Source organism: Eptesicus fuscus, chromosome 5 (genome assembly GCF_027574615.1).
Source record: "Eptesicus fuscus isolate TK198812 chromosome 5, DD_ASM_mEF_20220401, whole genome shotgun sequence".
NCBI classification, from domain to species: Eukaryota; Metazoa; Chordata; class Mammalia; order Chiroptera; family Vespertilionidae; genus Eptesicus; species Eptesicus fuscus.
In genome coordinates this window covers 94564830-94588669 of record NC_072477.1, presented here as the reverse complement: position 1 = coordinate 94588669, position 23840 = coordinate 94564830, and the positions used below count along the sequence as shown (strand labels likewise).

Sequence of the window (23840 nt, the reverse complement as noted above, 5' to 3'; positions counted from 1 at the left end):
AGAATTCTATCTAAACATAAACCATCTTTAGGTTCAAAAGTCTTGTTGATCACCATGTCATACTTCTGCAATCAACTCTGAAAATGCATTTTCAGTTTCCTGTAACCATCAGGCTCTAAGGCCGTGCTGTGCTAAACAGTGGTCACCAGCCTTATATCGCTATAGAGCATCTGAAGTGAATTTGAAATTCTTTTGTCATTCTAATTAATCCAAAATTTAAATAGCTGTTTAGTTTTCTTCATAGAGATCTTAACATATCTGTTAGGCTTATTTACAAATATTTGTATTGTTTGATGTTACTGAAAATTATCTTTTAAAAAGATACTTTTGCGGGGGGCATGTTGACTTACTTTAGCTTACTAGTTATACAAAGCTACAACTCAGTTCTTACTAACATTTCTTAAACATTTGTTTTTTAAAATCATTAGGTGCAACATGGGGTGGGGAAGAAAACTTAAAGGAAGATAATTTTGACTTCAAGCTGGAGGGAGTAATTTTCTTCTAGTGATTAATTTCAAAGCAAATCAGCATAAAATAAACACAATTGTATGAGAGAGAAATAAAACCTCAATACAACTGGCACTTACTGTGAATGGATGTAACCTTTCATCAAAAATGTCCTCAGATCTATTTGCATCTCTAGAAAATAAGAAAGTGATTTTAAGAAACGAATCCAGGAATTGTTAATATCTTAGTAACACATCTCCTGGGAGTAGAGAGATGGGTGGAGGGAGAAGCTTAACCTTTAACAAAGTCCTACAAATTCTTCTCTTAGGTTCTGTAAGAATTTTCTGACCTCTTTTTACTCAGCACATCAAGTTCTGTGAAATCTTTTCTATAATGACCAGCCAGAGTTGCCTTTATAAGCATTGACCTTCCCTAATAGGCAATGCTAGACAACCAAATCAGTTGCCACTCCTCTAAGCTCACATTGGAAGACACAGGGACATTTTATAAAGCAGTAGGGGTGGGCAACCGTTCACGTGAATATGAGATTCATGTTTTTTTCTGTGTTTTTTTTTTCTCTTTTTAGTTTCCTATATTATTATGTATTTCTTCTTGCCACTTTTAAACAGACTGAGTTAAAAATTTGCCTTTTTATTTTAAAAGTGACCAGTCCATTGATTTTAGAGAGGAAGGGAGAGAGAGACAGAGAGGAAAAAGGGAGAGGAAGAAAGAGAGGAGAGAGTAAGGGGAGGGGGAGAGGAAAGGAGAGGGAGAAACATTGGTTGGCTGCTTCCTGCAAGCACCCAACTGGGGATCAAACCCACCACCTTTTGGTGTATGGGATGATGCTCCAACCAACTCAGCCACACAGGCCAGGGCAGCGAGTCTTCTTTTAAGTTTAATTTTCCACACTAATATACTCTCCTCATTTAAACAGTGGTTCTCCAAGTGTGTTTTGCAGGCCTCCGGGGTTCTCCTAGGCCCGTGGTCGGCAAACTGGGGCTCGCGAGCCACATGCGGCTCTTTGGCCCCTTGAGTGTGGCTCTTCCACAAAATACCACGGCCTGGGCAAGTCTGTTTTGAAGAAGTGGTGTTAGAATTTTAAGTTTAAAAAATTTGGCTCTCAAAAGAAATTTCAATCGTTGTACTGTTGATATTTGGCTCTGTTGACTAATGAGTTTGCTGACCACTGTCCAGACCATTTCAGAAGACCCATGAAGCCAAACTATTTTTACAGAAATATTAAGGCCTTGGCTGCATTTGCACTGACATTTGCAACCATTGTGTAAAAGCAGAAGTCATGGTTTGTGAGAATGAATCAAGGCAGGGGTACCACACTGTAACTAGTAGTCATTTTATTCTTCACTGCCTCTTGTTGAAAAACAAATTCTGCTTTACTTAAGAACATCTTTGATAAAGCAGTAACAATTAGTAATGTTATTAAGGCTGGTTCTTCTTTTTCTATTCTGAACAAGGAGAAAGTATACATCAAGCACTTCTGCATACTGAAATGTGCTTGTTAAGGAAAAGCACTTGTGACTTAGTTGTGAGCTGAGCGAGCTACTTTTTTTTTTTTCATTGAATAACATCTTTATTTGATAGTGCAACTGTCATTCTCTCAAAACTGAACAGTGAGCCTGTCACTTCAAGGAAAATAACTTGTTTATTTGTTGCCAATGACACAATTCAAGCTATCAAGCTAAAAATCAAGATTGGGGGGAAACTGTACCTTTTTTTTTTGTGAGCTTGACAGCTTTTCAATACTTAGGCTTTTCTGGTAAGACTGGTGTTGATACGATGCTGACTAACAAAAGTGAGCTTTAATACTGTATAAAGAAATGTGAGCCAATACTTTCCAAATGACCAATGCATAATATTGTAAATTATATACAAGTAAAAAGATTGATTCAGTGTATAAGATATATGACTATTAATTTAACAGAGACCTACTGCAAGTGCATAAATATGACTTAAAATCCCACTGTAATTAATTTAACAAACCAGCACTTATGGACTTCTGGTACAGTATCAAAGAATATCCATAATTATCTGAAGACTTTAAAAACACACCCATTTCTAGCTATAAAGCGACATGAGGCTGGGCCTTCGCATTGTTTCTTCAAAACAAGTTATTGAGATGACTGAAGTAATCACAAAGGATTGAAGACAGGGTGTGCATGAGAATCAGCTGTCTTCTATTAAATCAGACATAAAGAGATTTGCAAAAATATATATAAATGACAATTTCCACTCAACTTTTTGTTGTGGAAAATAATTATTTTTTGTAAAGAATTACGTTAATGCTATGGCTCCCTATCAGGGGTGAATTTGTCTCCCGGGGAAACATATGGCCATGGCTGGAACATTTTTTGTTGTCAGAATGTGGCCTGGGAAGAGTGCTATTGGCATCTAGTGAGGAGAGGCCAGGGATGCTACTGAACATCCTGTAACGCACAAGGCAGTCCCCTACAACAAAGCATTATCCTGCTCAAAATGTCAACAGTGCTATAAAAAAAGACATGTTTCAACATACGAGGGACTTATTTTAAATTTCTAATACAGTAAATATCAATATAGCCCACATAAACAAATATTCTTTGGGATCCTCAATAACTTAAGCATTAAGAGTCCTAAGACAAAAACGAATGATTCACTTCAATAATGTAATAAAAGCACTATATAGCTGACTCCAATAATGTCTATGTTTATCATCTAACACTACACTTTATATCTTGTGTGTTTATTAACTAGAAATAACAAGACAGGTTTAAAAACTCACCTGTTCTTTATGTGGTAATATATTGCTAATGCCAGGCTGAGAAAAAAAAAAATTGTAACAATTGATTTTATGTTAGGTCTGAAGACTTTTTGTTGTTGTTAATCCTCACCCGAGGATATTTTTCCATTAATTTTTTAGAGAGAGTGGAAGGGAGGGGGAGAGACACAGAGAGAAAAACATCGATGTGAGAGAGACACATCGATGTTTTTCTCTCTGCACACCCCCAACAGGTACAGGAGATGGAGCCTGCAACCCAGGTACGTGCCCTTGACCGGAATCGAACGCAGGACCCTTCAGTCCACAGGCCGACGCTCTATCCACTGAGCCAAACCGGCTAGGGCTGAAGACACTTTTTAAATGTGGTGAGGGAAGACCTTCCCAGCTGCCCAGTGGCTATGAAATCCTCATTCAGAACAGTATAGCATGGGCACTTTTCACCTTGTAATTCTTTGGCTTTAAGCAAAATTAAGAAAACCAATATGCTAGAGAATATACTGTTAGAAGAGAATCATTGATCAGCTGCCTCCTGTACACCCCACACTGGGGATCGAGCCCACGACCCAGGCATGTGACCTGACAGGGAATCGAACAGAGACCTCACTGAGCCACGCCAAATTGATTTTAAAATCACGGAATTGAAGCATATAAACTGAAAAGAACCAATGAACTTCTGATGACATTTAATTCAAAACCCATTTTACGGAGAAGGTAACCAAGGCTTAAAACTGACTTGCTCAAGGACCCATCAAGAGTGAGAAGCCATTCTCCTTCTCCTACACTCTACCAGGCAGTATGGTTCCCAGGCTTGGCTGTGCATTGCCATCATCAAGAGAGGCTTTAAAAACTGCCTTCTCCCACCTTGAAATAATCTGATTTCACCGGCATTGGGTACGACTTGGGATTGTTTTGAAAGCTTCTCAGGTGATTGTAATGTGCAGCAAAGTTTGAAAACACATGAATTAGGGTTAAAATCAGAATCACTCGGTATGCTTTGCTCCATATAATACTCCTCCCATCCTTCCTCAGCTTATCAAAAGGCTTGCAAGAGTGTATGTTAAGGGAGAGGGAATGGAATACATCTGTTTAGAGACATATATTTTGAAAAAAGTTGCTAAGTGATTCTAATAAGTCTCACCCACCCCATTGAGAATGCACTACTACCCCATAACAAACATTTTTTTCTAAACCATTCCTAAAAGCCAGTTAGCTCTATTAATTTTTTCAGTAAATCTTTATTTCATCAACAGTAAATGTACTGAATGATCCATTTTCAAATCTTGATGAGAGCAAATGAAAAGTTATTGTACTTCCAAAAATTGGACTAATTTGGAGAACAAAATAGCATAACACCTACTTGTCTGAGCAAAGTTAATCTTTAAAACTACCTTTGAATTATATACCGTATTTTCCGGCGTATAAGACGACTGGGCGTATAGAAGATTTTCCTGGGTTAAAAAGTCATCTTATACGCTGGAAAATACGGTACTGTAACATCAGAACCCTTTGAATTCAAAAGAAGCTATGGAACAGAGAGTGAAGTGTCTTTTTTTTTTTTACTCATAGATTTAGTGTCCTGGCTGAATAAAAAAGACTAAATGATTATGCAATAGCTGCCAAAGTTCAAGACTTTAGGTAGAGATCAGGCTCAATTTTTGCTGAGACACAGTTTGATCTCAACTATTGTTGTGAAAGAAGAAAGTTATATTATTATGATTGTGAACTTGCTGTTTTTAAGTAAAGTAGAAGTTACTGATAAAATTAGCAAAAAAGCTGGTACAATAGAAAAAAAATAAGTTTATAAAAAATTATGTTTTTAGGACTGAAAAGTAAAAATTAGGAATGAGGACATTAATATTTTCAGGTAGCATTTCCCAAACTGTGTTCTGGAATATCAATACTCATATCCCAGGGAGACATTGATAATTTCCTTGGACACCCCAATGAGATTCAGGATGCCCTACATCCTAGTTTGGTTTTATTTGGCTCTTAAATAAGCTTAAAAGTTTCATCTTAAGTGACCACCCCTGGTGGTCAGTGCACGTCATATTGAGCGGTTGAGCATTGTTAGCATATCATTAGCATATCATGCTTTGATTGGTTGAATGGATGACTGGACGACTGGACACTTAGTATATTAGGCTGTTATTATATAGGATATATATATATGTGTGTGTGTATATATATACATATATATATACACACACACACACACATACACACACACACACACACACACACATATATATATATAGATATATATATATATATAGATATATCCTATATAATAAAAGGCTAATATGCAAATTGACCCCTCGACCAAGAGTTCAACCAGCAGGCAGGCTGGCCAACTGCCCATGCCCCCCACTCCCCCTCACCGGCCAGGCTGGCCGGACCCCACCCATGCACGAATTCATGCACCGGGGCTCTAAAATATCCTATATAATAAAAGGCTAATATGAAAATTGTCCCCTCGACAGGGAATTTGACTGGGAGTTGGACCAGGGGGCGGGGCTGGCTGGCCAACCACCCTTGGCCCCTCCCCCCTGATTGGCCTCCATTGGGGCGGGCCAGCCGGACCCCACCCATGCACGAATTCGTGCACTGGGCCTCTAGTATATATATAAATTTAATAGATCTATAAAATTAAAATCTCAGTTGAACATATTTTATCCACAAAGAAATTAGCTTGAAAAGTTGTTCCTTAAGACTGGTTTGATGCCTTTTTACTGGAAGGAGAAGTGAATTTTAACATACAAATAGTGCAGAAAAAAAAGTAAGCAGGGGAAAATCTGACAGGAAGCAATTGAATGTAAATGCAGATGCACTCTGGTGCCAGTGGGGGACAAACTGTTCCTTCTTCCAAGAGTAGCTTCCAAAGTGGTAGCTACTACATTGTTTTAGGCCTGTATCTCATAAAGAAATCCTTTTTTTTCCTAGAAATACTTTTTTTTTTTTTTCTTAACCCAATCCCTGAAAAGGACAATCAGATGAAATTACATATGGGTAGGATCCTTTTAGCATCAGGGTCTGTCACTGAGCCCTGGGTAACCTATTTGTACTCACCATTGCATGGTGATTCTAACATTAGGATGGCAAACTGTGCTGTCGTCTAAAAATATTGTTGAGCATGAGCTGTACTTTGCACTACGGTGACCTGGAGATACCTGAAGGGAAGGGGAATAGAAGGAAATATCACAGTAAGTTAAACCTATAAAAGTGTGTTTTTTTATTGGTTAAAATGTCAAACAATTAAGCATTACAACTGTTCTCATACTCTATGAATGCTTTATGAATGCTTTAGTGCGATATCATGTGCAGCTCTATGGTAAACCCATTAGATGCTCTAACTTGCAACCATGAAATCTGAGGAAGGGGTCATATAACCCAAGTTGGCAAACACCTATGACAAATTCCCTTTATAATAACGTAAAACATTAAAAATAAGACTTCAGTGCTTTTTGTTTTCTTCAGAAATGAAAAGCAGCTGAGATTTTTATTTCTATTCTTTATTTTCTACATTAAAACATAATTCTTTAGGTAATATTGAAGAAAGAGCATTTTACTGAAGTAAATGAAAGCCAGTAGTAACTATTAGTTCAGGAGACAGTGTGATAAGCCACGTGTATTTGCGTCAGAGGTGTGTGTGCTGGGGCTGGCCTATGGCTAACAAGCTCGGGGGCCAGAGTTCTCTCTGGGCCTCAGTTTCCTTATCTTAAGAGTATCGTTTTAAGATTCTCTCACATACAGCACCCAGATAAAACAACTCTGAGAATTTAGCTCTCACTTCATGTTTAATTAAGACTACCATTACACTACCCACATGAGTACTTCAGAGAACACTTCACATTACGTTATTAATTCTACTAGAGGCCTGGTGCACGAAATTCGTGCATGGAGGGAGATTGTCCCTCAGCCCAGCCTGTACCCTCTCCAATCTGGGACCCCTCAAGAGATGTCTGACTGCCCGTTTAGGCCCGATCCCAGGGATCGGGCCTAAACGGGCAGTCGGACATCCCTCTCACAATCCAGGACTGCTGGCTCCCAACTGCTTGCCTGCCTGCCTTCCTGATTGCCCCTAACCGCTTCTGCCTGCCTCTCACAATCCAGGACTGCTGGCTCCCAACTGCTTGCCTGCCTGCCTTCCTGATTGCCCCAACCGCTTCTGCCTGCCAGCCTGATCACCCCTTAACCACTCTGCTGCCAGCCTGTTTGCCCCCAACTTCCCTCCTCTGCCGGCCTGGTCACCCCTAACTGCCCTCTCCTGCAGGGTTGATCACCTCCAACTGCCCTCCCTTGCAGGCTTGGTCCCTCTCAACTGCCGTCCCTTGCAGGCCAGGTGCCTCCCAACTGCCCTCTCCTGCTAGCCATCTTGTGGTGGCCATCCTGTGTCCACATGGGGGCAGGATCTTTGACCACATGGGGGCAGCTATATTGTGTGTTGCAGTGATGATCAATCTGCAGATTACTCTTTTATTAGATAGGATAGAGGCCTGGTACAGGGGTGGGGGCCAGCTGATTTGCCCTGAAGGGTGTCCCTGATCAGGGTGGGGTACCCTTGGGACGTGGGGCGGCCTGAGCGAGGGGCCTGTGGTGGTTTGCAGGCCAGCCACGCCCCCAGGCAACGCAAGCAGAGGCCCTGGTATCTGGAATTTATTTTCCTTCTACAATTGAAACTTTGTAGCCTGGAGCAGAGCCAAGCCTGGGGCTCCCTCTGAGGCCCGAAGCCATTTGTGTTGGGGTTATAATTGAAACTTTGTTGCCTTAAGCGGGTGGGCCCAGCCAGGGTGTGTGGAAAGCTTTGCTTCCCCTGTTGCCGGCGGCAACCCTGGCCTGCTCTCTCAAGCTCCATTCTGCCGCCATTTGTTTGAATTTGTTTACCTTCTATAATTGAAACTTTGTAGCTTGAGTGGAGGCTTAGGCCTGCAACGGCTGGCAGAAAGCTTGGCTTCGTCTGTTACCTAGGAAACCTTGCTCTCTGTGGCTGTAGCCATCTTGGTTTGGGTTAATTTGCATGCTCGCTCTGATTGGATGGTGGGCATGGCTTGTGGGCGTGGCTTGTGGGTGTGTCGGAGGTATGGTCAATTTGCATATTTGTCTATTATTATATAGGATTCTCTAAGTTGATTGACACTCATCATGCTGCTCTCTGACTACCAGGCCTTTTCTTCCTCCCTTTTCCAGCAAGTTAACGTCCCACTTCCCACCTACCTCCAGGATACCTCTGCCAGCAGCCACACTTCACAACTTCTCCCTTTCTCTACATTCACACATCCGAGATATTATTTGTTACATGGTCTCAACTGCTTCCAGGGCATCCCTCTCATAAAAAGTGAGCCTCTCTAGGGAAGGCAGGACTTGTACTCCCCTTCTACCTCTAGCTGCTGAGCACAGAATCCAGGGAAAATTAGGAGTTCAAGTGTTTGACTAAGTATTTAAAATCAATTACAACGGAAAGGTAATTGATACAAACTAAAACTTATCTACTGTTCTATCAGAGAGATGACAGGAAATTTTTGAGAACCTCTAGAGAATAAATTAACTTTAAAACACTTTAGCAGTATTCATTTATTTTAAAAGTACTTATTGATTTTCAAAGAGCCCAACAATATAACAATAATCAAGTATGGAAACAGCCTAAGCTCTGTTTGGACAATCCTTTGAAAGTAAAACTAATCCCAGTCGCTGTAACTAGTTGGAAGTAACAGCAGCATTCTTTAACATCACAGAACACCAACAATTTTAATATGCCTGGTTTTGTTAGTGGCAAAATGGCACCAGACGTTAGATCTCAGTCCTTGAGTTCAGCGGAGCAAGAATTTAGAGCCAAGAACTCAAATCATAAGAGAAAGTTTATGTAGAAAGTCACAGAGGTAGAGAGCCAGCTGGTCTGCATGGATTCAGGGAACAAGTTATAGAGGCAAAAGAAGGGCCCTTGGAACTTAGGAGAAAGAAAGCAAGGATATACCTGGCTGGGGAAAGGAGAGGGGGAAAGGCACTGACTGACCATAGAGCAGCAGTCACCAAGCTTTTGGACCTCACGGACCACCAGTGTCCGTGGACCACCGGTTGGCGACCACTGCTCTAGAGAGGGAGCGAGCGAGCATGTGTTCACTGGGTCCTTCGTCTTAAGAGTTTTTATCTAAATGTAGAAATTTTAGGCGAGGTCATAAGGGAGGATCTCAAGAGAATATTCATGAGCTTTCCAGGTGTCCCTTCAGGGTTGTGGTCTCCACTTACTGTCCAGTGCCAGGGCAGGGGGTGATTGGTCCTGAGGCAGCCATGGCATTGCCCCCCTAGCCTTGCTGCTTTCCTGGGCCTGGAGCTGAAACACAACTGAGGCCTAGATGTTATCTCTAGTGTGACCAAAACTCTGTCTCCGTGGTCAACAGACTGAGGCTTTGTTCCTCAGATCATGTGATGCAGGTCAGAACCTCATTGTCCTGAGGGCTTAATGCTTAAGGGAGTGGTCGTGCAAGGGTTTGCATGGGAGTCATAGGAGGCTGATTCTCTGGCCCCCTTGTTCCTCCTCTAAGGAGGTCAATATGCTGGGGGAGGAGAGTTCAGGGGAGGGTCTGAGCCACATGACCAGTGACATAAAAGGTCAGGATGTGTAAACCGCATGACCATCCATTTGCTAGGGGAGGAAAGGTCACTCTGGGGGCAAGGTCCCACCCTACAATATTTAGTTTCCCAGTTTTGCCCATTGCTAGGCAGGTCAAATTTTCTGCCCTACTGACATACTTGGCCTATTCTTCCTAATTGCCCAATATAACAGTTATGTTGTATTTTAAAACAAATTCACGTGAGCCTACCTTCCTCATCCTATATAATAAAAGCCTAATATGCTAAGTGTCTAGTCAACTGGTCATCTGTTCAACCAATCAAAGTGTAATATGCTAATGATATGCTAAGGCCACTCAACTGCTTGCTCTGACGTGCACTGACCACCAGGGGGCAGACAGTCGACCAGTCAGCCAGTCGCTATGATATGCACTGATTACCAGGGGGCAGATGCTCCGACCAGTAGGTTAGCTTGATGCTGGGGTCTGGCCAATTGGGACTGAGCGAGATGGGCCAGACATGCCCTGGAGCCCTCCCGCGGTCCCTCCCTGACTGGCCAACCTTCTGTGTCCCTCCCTGGCCCTGATCGTGCACCAGTGGGGTCCCTCGGCCTGGCCTGTGCCCTCTCGCAATCCAGGACCCCTCGGGGGATGTCAGAGAGCCAGTTTCAGCCTGATCCCACAGGTCAGGCCAAGGGACCCCACTGGTGCATGAATTCATGCACTGGGCCTCTAGTATTAACATAAAATAGCTTTCATCATGCTCTCATACTTTCCCATCAGTTTTCCCACAAACACACAAACAACAGGACAGGGAGAAAATCTAGTTGATAACTTTGAAAATATAGAGCATTTAAAAATTGCCAGTAGTGAATAGTCAGAAATTTCTTAATCTATCTATATAAACAGCTAATATGTTAAGTGTCCTTCCCACATTCTGACCAGTCACTATGATGAGCACTGATCACCAGGAGGCAGACGCTCAACACAGGAGCTACCATGACACACATAGAGAAACGGCACCATGGACCTGGCGCCCAGAAAGCAACACTCAGCTTTCCCCAAATGGGACACAGGCCCCGCCACCACCCTGGAGTGACAGTCCACCAAATTGCAGCCAACACTGCTGAGACCCCCCATGACGCAAAATGCAGCCCATAGCCCAGCCCAGCCTGGAAATGGTTGCTGTGGGTGCCAGGTAATGATGTCACGTAGCAACGCCCAGCTTCCTCTCCCTAGCGACTAGCCTCCTTGAAGTTCCAGGAACACAGGTGGAAATATTTTATACTTTAACCAAATGTATGTGAAGCGTTTTCCCATGCCTCATCTCATTTGATCCTCACAGAAGTCCTGGAGTAGGTAGATAGGAGACTTGATGAAATCTTATTTTCTTTTCATTAGCCAGAAAATGGAGATTTAGAAAGCTTAAAAACTTGACCCGACTGAAAAGAAGTAAGAAATGGTGGACCTTGAAAATGACTTCAGGTTTTCTTACTGTACAGAATATAGTCAAACAATGCTACAGTTAAATATTTTACCCTTTGTTCTCCCTGCGTGATCTACAATAATAATCTGCTTTGTGTTGATATTTACTGCTGTGTTGCTGACAATTACCTGAAAGAGAAGTTGGGGTGCTTCACTTGGCTGGAAAAAGTTTAGCTAAATCAGAAAGCAGGTCTAATTAAGCAAGTTTATCTATATATATTTATATATATGTGTGTGTACACACACACACACACACACACATATAAAAGGCTAAGTTGACTCACACATGTAAGGCTCTCGCCGGTGCCAATAGCACGTGTGTGTTTCCATCTGTCATTATTGATCGTGAATTTGGTTGACACTTCTATTATATAGAAAGGGCGAATAGCGATATTAAGATATTTCTTCTAATTAATTTCCTTTCAATGTGCACGAATTCATGCACTGGGCCACTAGTATTATATAAAACACCATTTTGCCTGTTTCTGATGTTTTACTTCAAGGCCACTTATTCCTTATTAACTAAAAGTTCCAGATGGCATTTTTTTTTTTAAATCACTATTTGGGGGAACAAATTCTCCTTCAAGCCAGTAATGTCTTAACTATAACTAAAATTCTGATATGTTCCTTAAGCTATGCAGTTAACACGTAATTTACTTTTGGGATCTCAAAAGGACAAATACAGCATAAAATATGAAAACTCATTCATATACTTTTATTCTAAACTAGAGGCCGGGTGCACAAAATTCGTGCATGGGAAGGGGGGTCCCTCAGCCTGGCCTGCGCCCTCTCACCATCCAGGACCCCTCGGGGGATGTCTGACTACTGGTTTAGAGGTTAGAAAAAAACCTTGTGAGAGAATAAACCAAAACAAAACAGAGGCCACTCCAGCAAGGGTGGGTTCTGAGGAGCTAGGGTTAACTTTCTGCGTGAAGATTCGCCAGGCCAGGGAAGAGGGGAGGAAGGAGTGAATGTGTGTGTGTGTGAGAAAGAGAATGAGAGAGAGAGAGAGAGAGAGAGAGAGAGAGAGAGAGAGAGAGAGAGAGAGAGACCTCCCACAGACTCCAAACTCTTTTGTTCTAAAGCAAAAAACTTTGCTTTCCCCACGTTTATCGCATGTCTAAACACAAACCATCATGTATTTCAAGCAAATGTATTAGGGAAGGAGAATGCAGCCTTAAAGCAAAGAGTGGGGGTGTCAGAAGTGAGTAACTCCTTTCATCCCCCCAGCTGAAGCTCCTAGGGGGCCTGCCTCTTTGCAAATCCACATTTATCTCTTATCCTGGGAGGGGAAGGTCACGGGGACTGCACCCATGGTACTTGCCCCAAGTTTCATTTCCTCACCCTCCTGTATCGCTTTCCACCCCACCATTGGTCCAGTTAATGGGGTTGAAGGTCTGCAGCTGGACACCTCCAGGCGGAGAGTGCACTGAGGGCCAGGTGGTCCAGCTCTGAGGCCTCTGTGTCCATGCCCCACCCCGCCAGCTTCCTGCTTGTGGGCAGCAGCTCGGGGTGTTCCACCCCACTGCGCACCAGACTCAATCTGCCTGGGTGCAGGTAGAGATTGGGTGGCTCTGGGTGGGCGGCTCCGCAGCTAGTGCATTCGAATTACATGCTGCTGGGAGGAAAAGAAAAGCCTCCGCAGAAAGAGGTTTTTCAAAAGCCTTCAGGGACCAGGAGGTTGGCCGGCCGGGGCCTTCCTTCCCCCAACTGCCAGCAGCTGGCCCCGCCCCCCACCTGCACCCGCCTTGGCCTGGTGCCACCAACATCCGCTGCCACCCGCCATTGGTACCCCGTCCCCATTGGGCGATCGGCATCTGCCAGCTAGGGGGAGGGACTGGGAGGTTGGCCGGCAGGCCCCAATCAGGCGATCGGGTGGTCAGTGTGCGACATAGCAACTGGTCATTCTGATCGTTTGGTTGTTCTGCTGTAATGGTCGCTTAGGCTTTTATATAGAGAGATGGGAAGTTATCTTTTAAGGTCACTACTATACAGGTGTAATATGGCATGTAATATAGCATAATAACTTTAATTATGACCAAAACCTATAAACAGGGGTGTAAAAAGAACAGGACAAAAAGGCACCAAAATATAGACTAGTTGGTAAAGCTTTGGGTGACATTTGCTCCCATTTTCCTCTATTTAAAATTTTTTTTCTATTATAGTGGTATTTGAAAATATTCATGCTAAAACATTGAAAATTTTTAATTAGACATGGGCTCCCAGCTCTATGAGGGTTCATTTAGTAAATCAACAAGGTGCAATCTACTGGCTAGATCAGTGATGGCGAACCTATGACACGCGTGTCAGCACTGACACGGTAGCCATTTCTGATGACACGCGGCTGCTGAGGCGGCCGCATGCCGAGGATGAAACATTCGCTGCTCCTGAGGATGAAACATTTGTGAAATAATGTTTTTTCCTCAAAGTGACACACTACCCGAGTTACGCTCAGTTTTTTGGCAAAGTTTGACACACTAAGCTCAAAAGGTTGCCCATCACTGGCTAGATACAATTAAAGAAACACTGAACACTTCGTCATCACTCCAGTATCAAATATCTAGTGTCCACTAGAGCAGCGGTCACCAACCTTTCAGACCTCACAGACCACCAGCGGTCCGCAGACCACCAGTTGGCGACCGCTGCACTAGGTCCGAAAGGTTGGCGACCGCTGGTTTAAGGAAACCTTTGGAGCAGCGGTCGCCAACCGGGCGTCTGCGGACCACTGGTGGTCTGTGAAGTCCGGAAGGTTGGCGGCTGCTGCACTAGAGGGCGGCAGAATTAAGCTTACTAGCAAAGTCTGGATACCTTGGCTGCCAGAAGGTTCCTTTCCTTTCATCTTGTTTGAAAATTTTAAATAATTGTTCTTTATGGTTGAAACTTTACTATTGCTGACTCCCAACCTTCATAAACTACACTGACAAACATCAAGATAAAAAAATGCAAATATAAAAAAAAATAAAAAGCTAAAATAATATTATTGACAATTCATTTAATGTTTATAGGTATTTCAGTTGGTCACTAGAACAGACAGAAACAAAAATCCCAGTGTATCTTCAATTAGTTCACTACAAATTGCGGAATAGATGGACTTTTATTCTATAATCTTTGCAAGGAAGGGAAGGGGCTCCTTAGACTTAAAGTTTAATAGCAAAGACTGGAAAAATAACCATACCTAGAAGTCTAATAAATGACAACCCAAACCTTACTATCCAGTCAAGTAGCTGTTGAAATCCTGCCCGCACCGATTGCGCCTACTGTCTCATCTTCAGCCATCAACAACTAAAGCTGAGGTGTACTGTTTTCTCTCGACTTTTTCACAAGACAAGTTTTGGATATTCAGAATTAATGACTTTTAATTAACTTAAAAATGTCTAACACTTTATGCATTAATGAAAACTGCTCCATCAATGTTGCACACAAATGGCACAATATGGCAAAATTCATGGTTTGAATAGAATTCTTAATCAAGACTTTAGTAGAAAAGTGTAGTATGCTAGCTATAGGTATAACCAAAAATAATTCTCTGTATTAATATTATTAATTTTCTTGAATTAAAAAACTTTATTTTTTAATTAAATTTATTGTGGTGACATTGGTCAACAGGAACATACAGGTTTTACGTTGAATTAAAACTTTAAACTTTGACTTACACTTTAATGATAGGTTCTAAGTTTGAGTTAGAACTGGTAAGTTTGAGATTTGTGGACTGACCACAAATCTATTTCCTTTTAGAGCTATGTCATTAGAATTAAAGGCATAAAAAAAGCTATACCCAGTATAAGGTAAACAGCAGATGGTTTTTAATGTTTGAGAGTTGAAGACTACATAAATGAGTGGCAACTATCATGGCAGAACAAAGGAGAAGAAGCACACCTTGGTGCCTACAGAGAGTGGCTGGGAAAGGAGTCAGAAAGCCCGTCTGTCTTACAGAACCCAAGACAGGCTCAGAATTGGGCCCCGAAATTCTTGCAATGAAGCCCTGTCAGTTAACTGATACATGTTGAGGGGACAGCGGGAGGGAAATAAGGCTATGCTGAGGTGAGAAAGTTAGCTTTCAGCTGCTATGACAATTAAGTCAATAGATAGTGTTAAAAATTGACTTAGCTATTTTATTATTCATTTTGTTAAAAAACAAGATTAAAAATTAAGGTAGATCTTTATACCACAACCATTTATTGACATTTAATGTAAAGTCAGAACTCCTTAAAAAATGGGATATTACTGCCGAAACCGGTTTGGCTCAGTGGATAGAGCGTCGGCCTGCGGACTCAAAGGTCCCGGGTTCGATTCCGGTCAAGGGCATGTACCTTGGTTGCGGGCACATCCCCAGTAGGGGGTGTGCAAGAGGCAGCTGGTCGATGTTTCTAACTCTCTATCCCTCTCTCTTCCTCTCTGTAAAAAAATCAATAAAATATATTTTAAAAAAAATGGGCATTACTAAGGCAAAAACTTTCCTGAATATGGAAGTTTAATAATTAAGATAACAGAAAAGATTTAGAAAATCTACCAAAAAAGGTCTATGCTAATGATATGAGGTCCATTATACATTTTAAAAAATCACAGCAGACAATTTTTAATTCAAATTATTAATTTCTTAACTTTTCAACTGTTTACTTACATGGTATGAATAGTTCTTCTTCTTTTCTCGCACTAAGAATTTAAAAAAAATTAACTAATCAATTATGATACAAATGCCATAGGAAAACAAAATTTTGTATGTTGAAAGATTACCAACATACAAAATATGACAAAATTTTATTCCATTTTTAAAAATAATTTTCAATGAAATTTATAGTTTAAATCACCTGGCAAGATGAGTCCCATAAAGTAAAATCTTAAAACTTTTACTTTTCTGACATAACAAAAAATATCCTATGTTAGGTACAAATAAAAGTCTCTCCATGTACAAAAGAAAAGGGCAAAGCAAATTAGGCCAGTGAGAAACTTAGCTAATAAAGAAGCTTAACTGTTGTGCTTCTGAACCACTACTCAATTATAGTTTCTAATTCTACATTTATACCCACTTTGCTTGAATCATCAGGACCTAACCGTTGAGAGCTCTAAGAACCTGCCAGGCACCTGGAAGCATCCTGAACCACTGACTGGTAATCAACTAGGATATTTTACTAAAAAAATATGAATGGAGGGCATGTGCTGGTGGGAAGGGGAGACCGGGGGGAGGTCAATGGGGAAAAAAGGAGACATATGTACTACTATTTGTAATATTTTAAACAATAATAAAATAAAATAAAATAAAAATAAAGGAAAAAGTAAAAAAAATAAAATACGAATGGGTCTTTACTCAATTGCAAAGTAACCGATCCAATTTAAATTTTACAATGAGTGTGGCTAACCTAAGTAGACATATGCACAACACACAAAATCGTTTTGCTCTAACAAAGATAAGAAGAAAAATAAAAGCTCCAAAGAGGGCCTTGGGCTGTCCTGTTTCCCAGGATGCAGGACAGCGTCACAGGCATGCGTTCCTTAGGCCTGAGACAGGGGCACGGGACAGCTTTTCCTTCACTGGCTCACCTGCTCTCTACACGTGAGCAGAACCATGGCTCTGGAAGAAACTGAGAAATACAGCAATCCTGACCAAAAACGATCAGCTTCTCAGTCAAAATGCACACATACCGTGAAAACACACGTTAAAACCCCATTTTCTATCGTGCTGCATGGCTTCAAATAAAATGGAACCGTCACTTCTTGTACTTCTGCTTTCATAATCAACTGAAAGATTTGATCACATATGCCTTTCTAAGCAAGTAAACTCAACTGAACATAACATTAAGAAAAATAAGCAGGCAAGCAGAAGTGTCAAAATCCTACAGTTCTGGTTCTTACCCTAACACAAACAGGACACAGGAAATTGACAGAGTTGCACATGCTCGTGCTAAGCTTCTGGGAACCCCATAGGGCTCTGTTCTTCTGAGGCACCCTGGTAGCATTACATACGGCGAGAGAGTTTGAATAGCTTAAGGGTTCTAGATGTGCGACAGTGACATGTAAAATAAAGCCAAAATCACAAATTCAGTCCTCATATATAAACAACTGATATTTTTGATTTCTTCAAATAAAAACCTGTGACCTAAATTCTATCTTGACTTACCATCCATTTGAGATTTCTTCAGGAAAATTGTGCTTGCCCTTGGATTGTCAGATGGGATTAATTCTAAAACCAACTCTATATAGGAAGAAGAGAAAAAAGCATACTAATTTAGTTGAGTAGAAAAATACATAATTTTAAAAATAGCTACACATCACTTTCAATCACTTATAATCACTTATAACAGTAGTAGAGGCCCGTTGCACGAAGATTTGTGCAATAGGCCTTCCTTCCTCTGGCTGCCGGCATGGTTTTCCTCCAGCACCCAGGACCCAGGCCTTCACTCTGGCCGCCGCCTTCCATCTTTGCTCCGGCCAGAGCCTTCAGTGTTTGCTCAGGCCGGAGCTCCGCTCCTGTAGCTCCTTCCATCCCTGCCCTCCCCCTCATAGCAGGCATCCCACCCAACCCAGCTGCTCTGCGCCTGCGTATGCAAATTAACCGACCATCTTTGTTGGGTTAATTTGCATACTCGCTCCTGATTGGCTGGTGGGTGTCATAGAGGTATGGACAATTTAGATATTTCTCTTTTATTAGTGTAGATTGGGAAGAGTTTTTAAGTAATGGTAACAATCCAATTTTAGTAAAGGCAACAATATAAAAATTCTACTGGGAAAATTCAAAATTGTAGAATCTTTCCATATATGTGAAATAAAACCAGGCTATGTCTTTGACTTTTTTTAACTTGCACCTAAGAAATCTCTGAATCATATACGAGTATGTGTTTCTCACCTTCTACTTTATCAATTAGAAATACAGTCACTCCCTTTTATTTTGATGTTAGCACATTCCAGAAAGTGTCAAGAAGCAAGTTATGCTATGGCCAATTAGTGTCAGATACCTGCTAGTATATCAAATATGCCCAAATCACGTGAGCTGTTTTTGGCAAATGTTCTTTGCACATTTAGGTTAATTCTAACTCCATTCGAAAAATGAGTTTAGTTAGTTGCAGCTTACTTGGGGCTATTCATCACGGCACATCACGGATAGCATAAAAGCTCAATGCTCTACTCTACTTTCATGGCAGTGACTTTTAAACTTTCATCAAAGTGATTTTTAAATTCTGCCCTCAATTTCCAAAGCTAAAGTTTCACTTCTTCCTTCCAGGCCCCACGATTAATTTGAGACTTCAGTAAGAATAAGCCCGGACCTGATCCTAGGGCTGCTCGTACAAATGAAATGCGCTGTAACTATGTAAGGATAGGTCTGCCTGCAGTCCACCTTGCATCAAGGTGGGATAATCTTCTCTTCCGGCAAGAATACAAAACAACTGCTTTTGAATTTTAATAATATAAAGTTTTTTTACACTTCAACAAAATTGCATTTGGCACATCTATCACCCCATGTCAGCCTCTTCTGTCCAGCAGCTGTTACACGGTCATTTCACATCTTTAGGTCTCGATTTCTCCATCAGCAACAGAGGGAGAATATTCATGAGGCTTTATTTGCAGTTAGAAGGGACAAATGAGATATACATGTAAGTGAGTTATAAACCTTAAAAGAATTATACAAAGGTCCTATTTTGGTCTCTCATTCAACACAACCCATCTACCAACTGTTTATAAAATCACTCAGAGGCTCACCTCGCAACACAAGCAGAGAAAGCACAAGTTTTCACAGGTAATCACTTGCTTTGTGTTTAAAGGTGCACAATATGGAGTCTTAACTCCTAAGACTTTATGTTACAAATTAAAGCCTAAGTTTATGCTCCTAATTTGTTCATTTTTTTTTTCCACAATATTTGAGTATTCTGAAAAGGGAGTACTTTTCAGTTAGAAAGCCATATCCACCCAGGGGAATCCGCTGGCTACTTTTAAAGAAATTAAAAGCTCAACTAAAGTTTAAATAGAATAAAAGCTATAATGCATTTTCTCTATGAAATAACGGGGTTTTAACATCTTTGGGAAAGAATGTTTTCTACTTAAAAAAAAACATAGTCTTGCCTCGGCTGGCACAGCTCAGTGGTTAGAGAATCGGCCTGGGCACCCGAGGGCTGAGGGTCTGATTCCCAGTCAAGGGCAAGAACCTGGGCTGCAGGTTCATTTCCAGGCCCTGGGGTGGGGGTGTGCAGGAGGCAACCAATCAATGTGTCTCAAATCAATGTTTCTCTCTCTCTCTCTCTCTCTTTACCACCCACTCCTTCCACCCTCTCTAAATATCAATGGAAAAAAATATCCTCCAGTGAGGATTAACACAAAACAAAACAACAAAACAAAACACACACACAGTCTTTGTTAGCTACGTTGTTACCCAGGATTATTTTAAATCAAATGTTTCCTCTCTTCTTCCTCCCTCCATCATCCTCCACTCCCCCCGCCACCCCTTTAGGCATCTGGTCTTTAGAACCTTTACCTCAACATTCTTACAGTTAAACAGGCATCTACTGGCAGGAGGGGAGAGGATGGAGAGGGAGCCATGGAGACAAATACTCTTGTGCACGATACGGCGTCTTAACTCCCAAGACTTTATGTTACAAATTCAAGTCTAGAGTTATGTGTTCTTCTCTTTTGAGACGTTTGGCCAGCACTTTTGTGAGCCTCCCCATCCCTCCTTTAGAACAAATAATATGAAAGTGAAGTCTGTTGAGTCACTGAAGTAAGACTGAAGACATATTTGTGTCAAAGTAAATATATTAAAGTAATCAGAACTCGGTGGGTTCTCCTTTGTGTAAAAAGATGAACAAAAAAATGATTCTCTGCAGCACTGGCAGTAACATGTCACATCATGCAGTAATTTTAAGTTCCTTCTCCCACCACTTCCTTCCGTGTTCAAATTATAGTTGGAAGGAATAAAGCAGCTTCTATCCAGGCAACTGAAAACAGCTTTACTTAAAAATACCATATAGGTTCTATGTTAGTTATCTATTTTGAATTTAAATAAAAAACCCTAAAACCTTTGCAGCTGAACTGTCTCAAACATCAACTATCTTAACAGGTGGAAGCAAGGGTATCACCAGGCCTTACATGGTTCCTTCACGTACGTACCATATGGATAGGTAAGGATAGGGAGATGATGGATGCTCTCAGGTTGGGGTATTAAAGTTTTCATTGAGAAAAAGAAGAAAATATACCCCAAAGTCTTCATAGAGTCCCAGGAGACACTAAACCGAGCCATGCATGAACAGGAAGGACCACTGAGTGGAGTGTCTCAGGCTGAGTTGGGAATAGAAGAAAGAACCAGGTGTTTGGGTAGTGAAAGGGAAAGAAACTGGCCAGACATGACCAGGAAAGAATACAGGGTGGGGATGCCAGGAAGGGCCAGCTCTTGGAAACCAGCTCCAGGCAAGGAGGAGCCTGAGGGTGGCTCCCTTCCAGGGGATCCTGGGGTCAGGGGAGGCCAGAGGTATGCCTGAAAGCATCAAACACCTGCCACCTCCTTACCTCTGGGCATTTCCAGGTCACCGAGGTACAGTACAGGGCGGCCCACGCAGGCTTGGAAAGTCAACTCGGCAGGTTCCAGGGCAGTTGGGGCTGGTGGTGCTGCCACCGAGTTCCTGGTGCCCGCCACACAGACACCAGACTCCTCGTCCCGATTCACCCACCCAGAGTGCTGGCCCAGCTTGGGGCTGGCATTGGACTTCAGGCAGCAGGTCAGCTTGTTCCCCATTAGGAACTCCCACTCCTGGCTGCTGCCACCGCCTTAGCTCAACAGTCCCTCCCACCCCCGCCCCACCAAGCCCCTGCTGCTGCCTTGCGCTGGTGTCAGCTGCTACTGCCGCCACTGAGTTGACTAGTCTGTGAGGATGGTAAGCAGCCTGACTTATTTAAAAGGTGTGGTGATCAGACAACTGCTGAGAATCACAACCACTTCAAGAGGAGAGCACAGCCAAAGCTCCTCCTTCCACAGTTGCTTCTCAACTGAAGGCAGTTCTCGCCCCAGCCAACCAGCACACATTCTGTGGTCACCTGGTTACAAGGGACCAATGATGCCCAGAGTTCCCTCCATGCACCCACCTTACAGAAAAGGCCATGGTTCAGAATGCTCCCCTTCCCCGCCCTGCAGCCACTCCACCCCCCTCCCCTTGCCAAACGCACACACTTGGCCCAGTCTTGGGTTCCATCCATAATTTCCTAAACATAGTCAAATGTTATCAGGAGGGCAGGAAAGCTACAAATGCCATTGGCTATGGCAACTGGCTGAAGAAGTGAATAGGAAGTGAGAAAGTGAAGAAAGTAACTAAGGGCTTCTCTTTCCAAGCATTTGGCTGAGAAAAGAGATGTGGTAGTAGTTAGAAGGAAATACCGTTAGGATTTTTTATTTTAAGATGAAAAAATATGAGTATACTTACATGTTAAGGGTAAGAGCCAATGGAGAAAAAAAAGTCTGAAGTAAGAGAAGGAAGAATGAATGGAGCAAGGCCCCCAAATAAGCAGAAGCGGATGCCTCCTGAGCAGGGATAGACTAGCTTTGGAACAATAGAAAAACAAGGAGGGAGAAGGACACATTTCTGGTAGAGGAGAGATTTAGGAAGACCTTATTTAATGACCTCTATTATTCTTTATTTTAATATATGTAAAGCATTTGGCTGATATGGCTCAGTGGTTGAGTGTTGACCTATGAACCAGGATGTCACAGTTCAATTCCCAGTCAGGGCACATGCCTGGATTGCAAGCTCACTTCCCAGTAGGGGACATGCAGGAGGTTGACTGATGATTTGCTGTCATCATTGATGTTTCTATCTCTCCCTCCCTCTCCCTTTCTCTCAGAAATCAACAAAAATATATGTGTATGGAAAGCTACACTGGGAAGGAGAGGATAATGTGTAGAGAAGTATACACTTCAGAAAAGCTCAAAACACTTAATGAAAGCCAAATATCTTTCCTCAAAGGTGGGTAGGTTGAAAAGAAATTTGAACCAAAACCAAGGAGCTCTACTATAAATAGGTATGTCACAACAGTAGAAGAGAAGGCTAATTATTTCTCCCAAATAATTAACAAATGTGTTAACCTGATGAGAGATCTAAATCACCAATTGGGAGAGATCTAAATCAGCAGCTGGGTGCTACCATTTGCTGTACAACTGTTAGCAAGTATCACTGTGACAGGTTTCTCTGAGTCAGTACTTACATTTAGTTATGTTCTGTTTCACACATCATTTCAACTATCCCAGGTTAACACCACTAAAGTCACACCAACAAACTGCACAGCATGACAGATTAATGACAAATGGAAAATAGGTATGCGTGCCACCTCCATAAAATGTCAACTCCAATTTGAGGCATTCTAGTATATCAAGTCTGACCCTCACCAGCCCCACTTGTCAATGATTTTGAAAATGCAGTTGGCACACACATGGGTTTCTGATCATGTGGCCACTCCTGGAAGAGTGGTGAGTGACAGGATTCTGACCCCATCATTCCTCCTCCACACTGGCACTCAGAGAATACTTCAAGACAACACATGATGCTGAAACTCAGCCAGTCTCAACTCCGGCTGCATGCCAGAACCAGAGGGAGGGCTTTGGAAAAGTTAGGCATGTTCAGGCCCCCCACCAGACCCTAAGTCAGAATCTCTGGGGTATATCCTAAGCATCAGTGCGGCTTTAAAATTGGTGATTATTATCCCACCCAGGTTGAGCCCCACTGGGAATGCTTTTGTTCCTCCCAAGACTGTGAGGCAGACAGTTTAACATACTCCACATTACAAAGGGAATACTTAAAAAATTATTGCTGAACTAAACTGAACATACAGTAAGTCCTTGGGTTACGTCTGAGATCCGTTCCTATGGCGCGGATCCTACCTAAACACCTCCGTCACTCACATGGAGCACATACACAGCAGTAATGAAGTGGAACAGTAAAAAAAAATTTAAAAGAAAGATAACAATTCCTGTCCTTTACTTGTGGTAAATAAATAATAAAAAACATAAAGCACATATGTACATACGTCGAAATGACAGAACCTTTTTTTTTTATATCCTACCTAATAAAAAGGTAATATGTAAATTACCATCACTCTGCTACGCCCACGATTGGGCCAGAGGGAGGCGCAGGGGGCGGGACTCGAGGTGGCCGGGGTGGCCGATTGGGCCAGCAGGACGCTGAGCTCGCGTCGCCAGTGGCAGCGCAAGCTCAGCGTCTGCGCCATGGCTGTGCTGCGGAACAGAAGGGGCCTCTGGGGCAGGGAGCTCCCGTCCCGCCTTGGACCATCAAAAGCAGGGGAGCTGGGTGCCTGTCTGCTCTGGCACCAGGCCTTTCAGAAGCCTCCGCCGAGCCAGAGGCTTCTGAAAGGTCTGGTGCACCAGCGGACAGGCACCCCGCGATCGAAAGCGAAAGCATGTAGGGGACCCTACACGTGCATGATTCAATCATGCACTGGGCCTCTAGTATATAAATAAATGGGAGATGGCGACGTAACCACGAGACGACTTACTTCGAGTCTGACGTAACCCGAGGACTGCCTGTATTTCCACAACACACAACTTCCACTTCTATAACAGGCAAGGAACCTCGGGGATGAAG

General features: G+C 42.3%; 1 protein-coding gene across 1 annotated transcript in view; it reads right to left on the bottom strand.

The window, feature by feature from the left end:
• Positions 1-20986, bottom strand: part of LOC114234760 (cyclin-Y-like protein 1) — a 38977-nt gene extending 17991 nt beyond the window's left edge. Inside the window, exons 1-6 of the mRNA XM_054716585.1 lie at positions 20761-20986; positions 17387-17461; positions 15893-15924; positions 6290-6390; positions 3227-3262; positions 588-639 (exon numbers count right to left, since the gene is read on the bottom strand). Coding sequence (XP_054572560.1) covers positions 588-639; positions 3227-3262; positions 6290-6390; positions 15893-15924; positions 17387-17461; positions 20761-20986 — 522 coding nt within the window. The remainder of the gene's footprint in view (positions 1-587; positions 640-3226; positions 3263-6289; positions 6391-15892; positions 15925-17386; positions 17462-20760) is intronic.
• Between the last annotated feature and the right edge of the window lie 2854 nt (positions 20987-23840).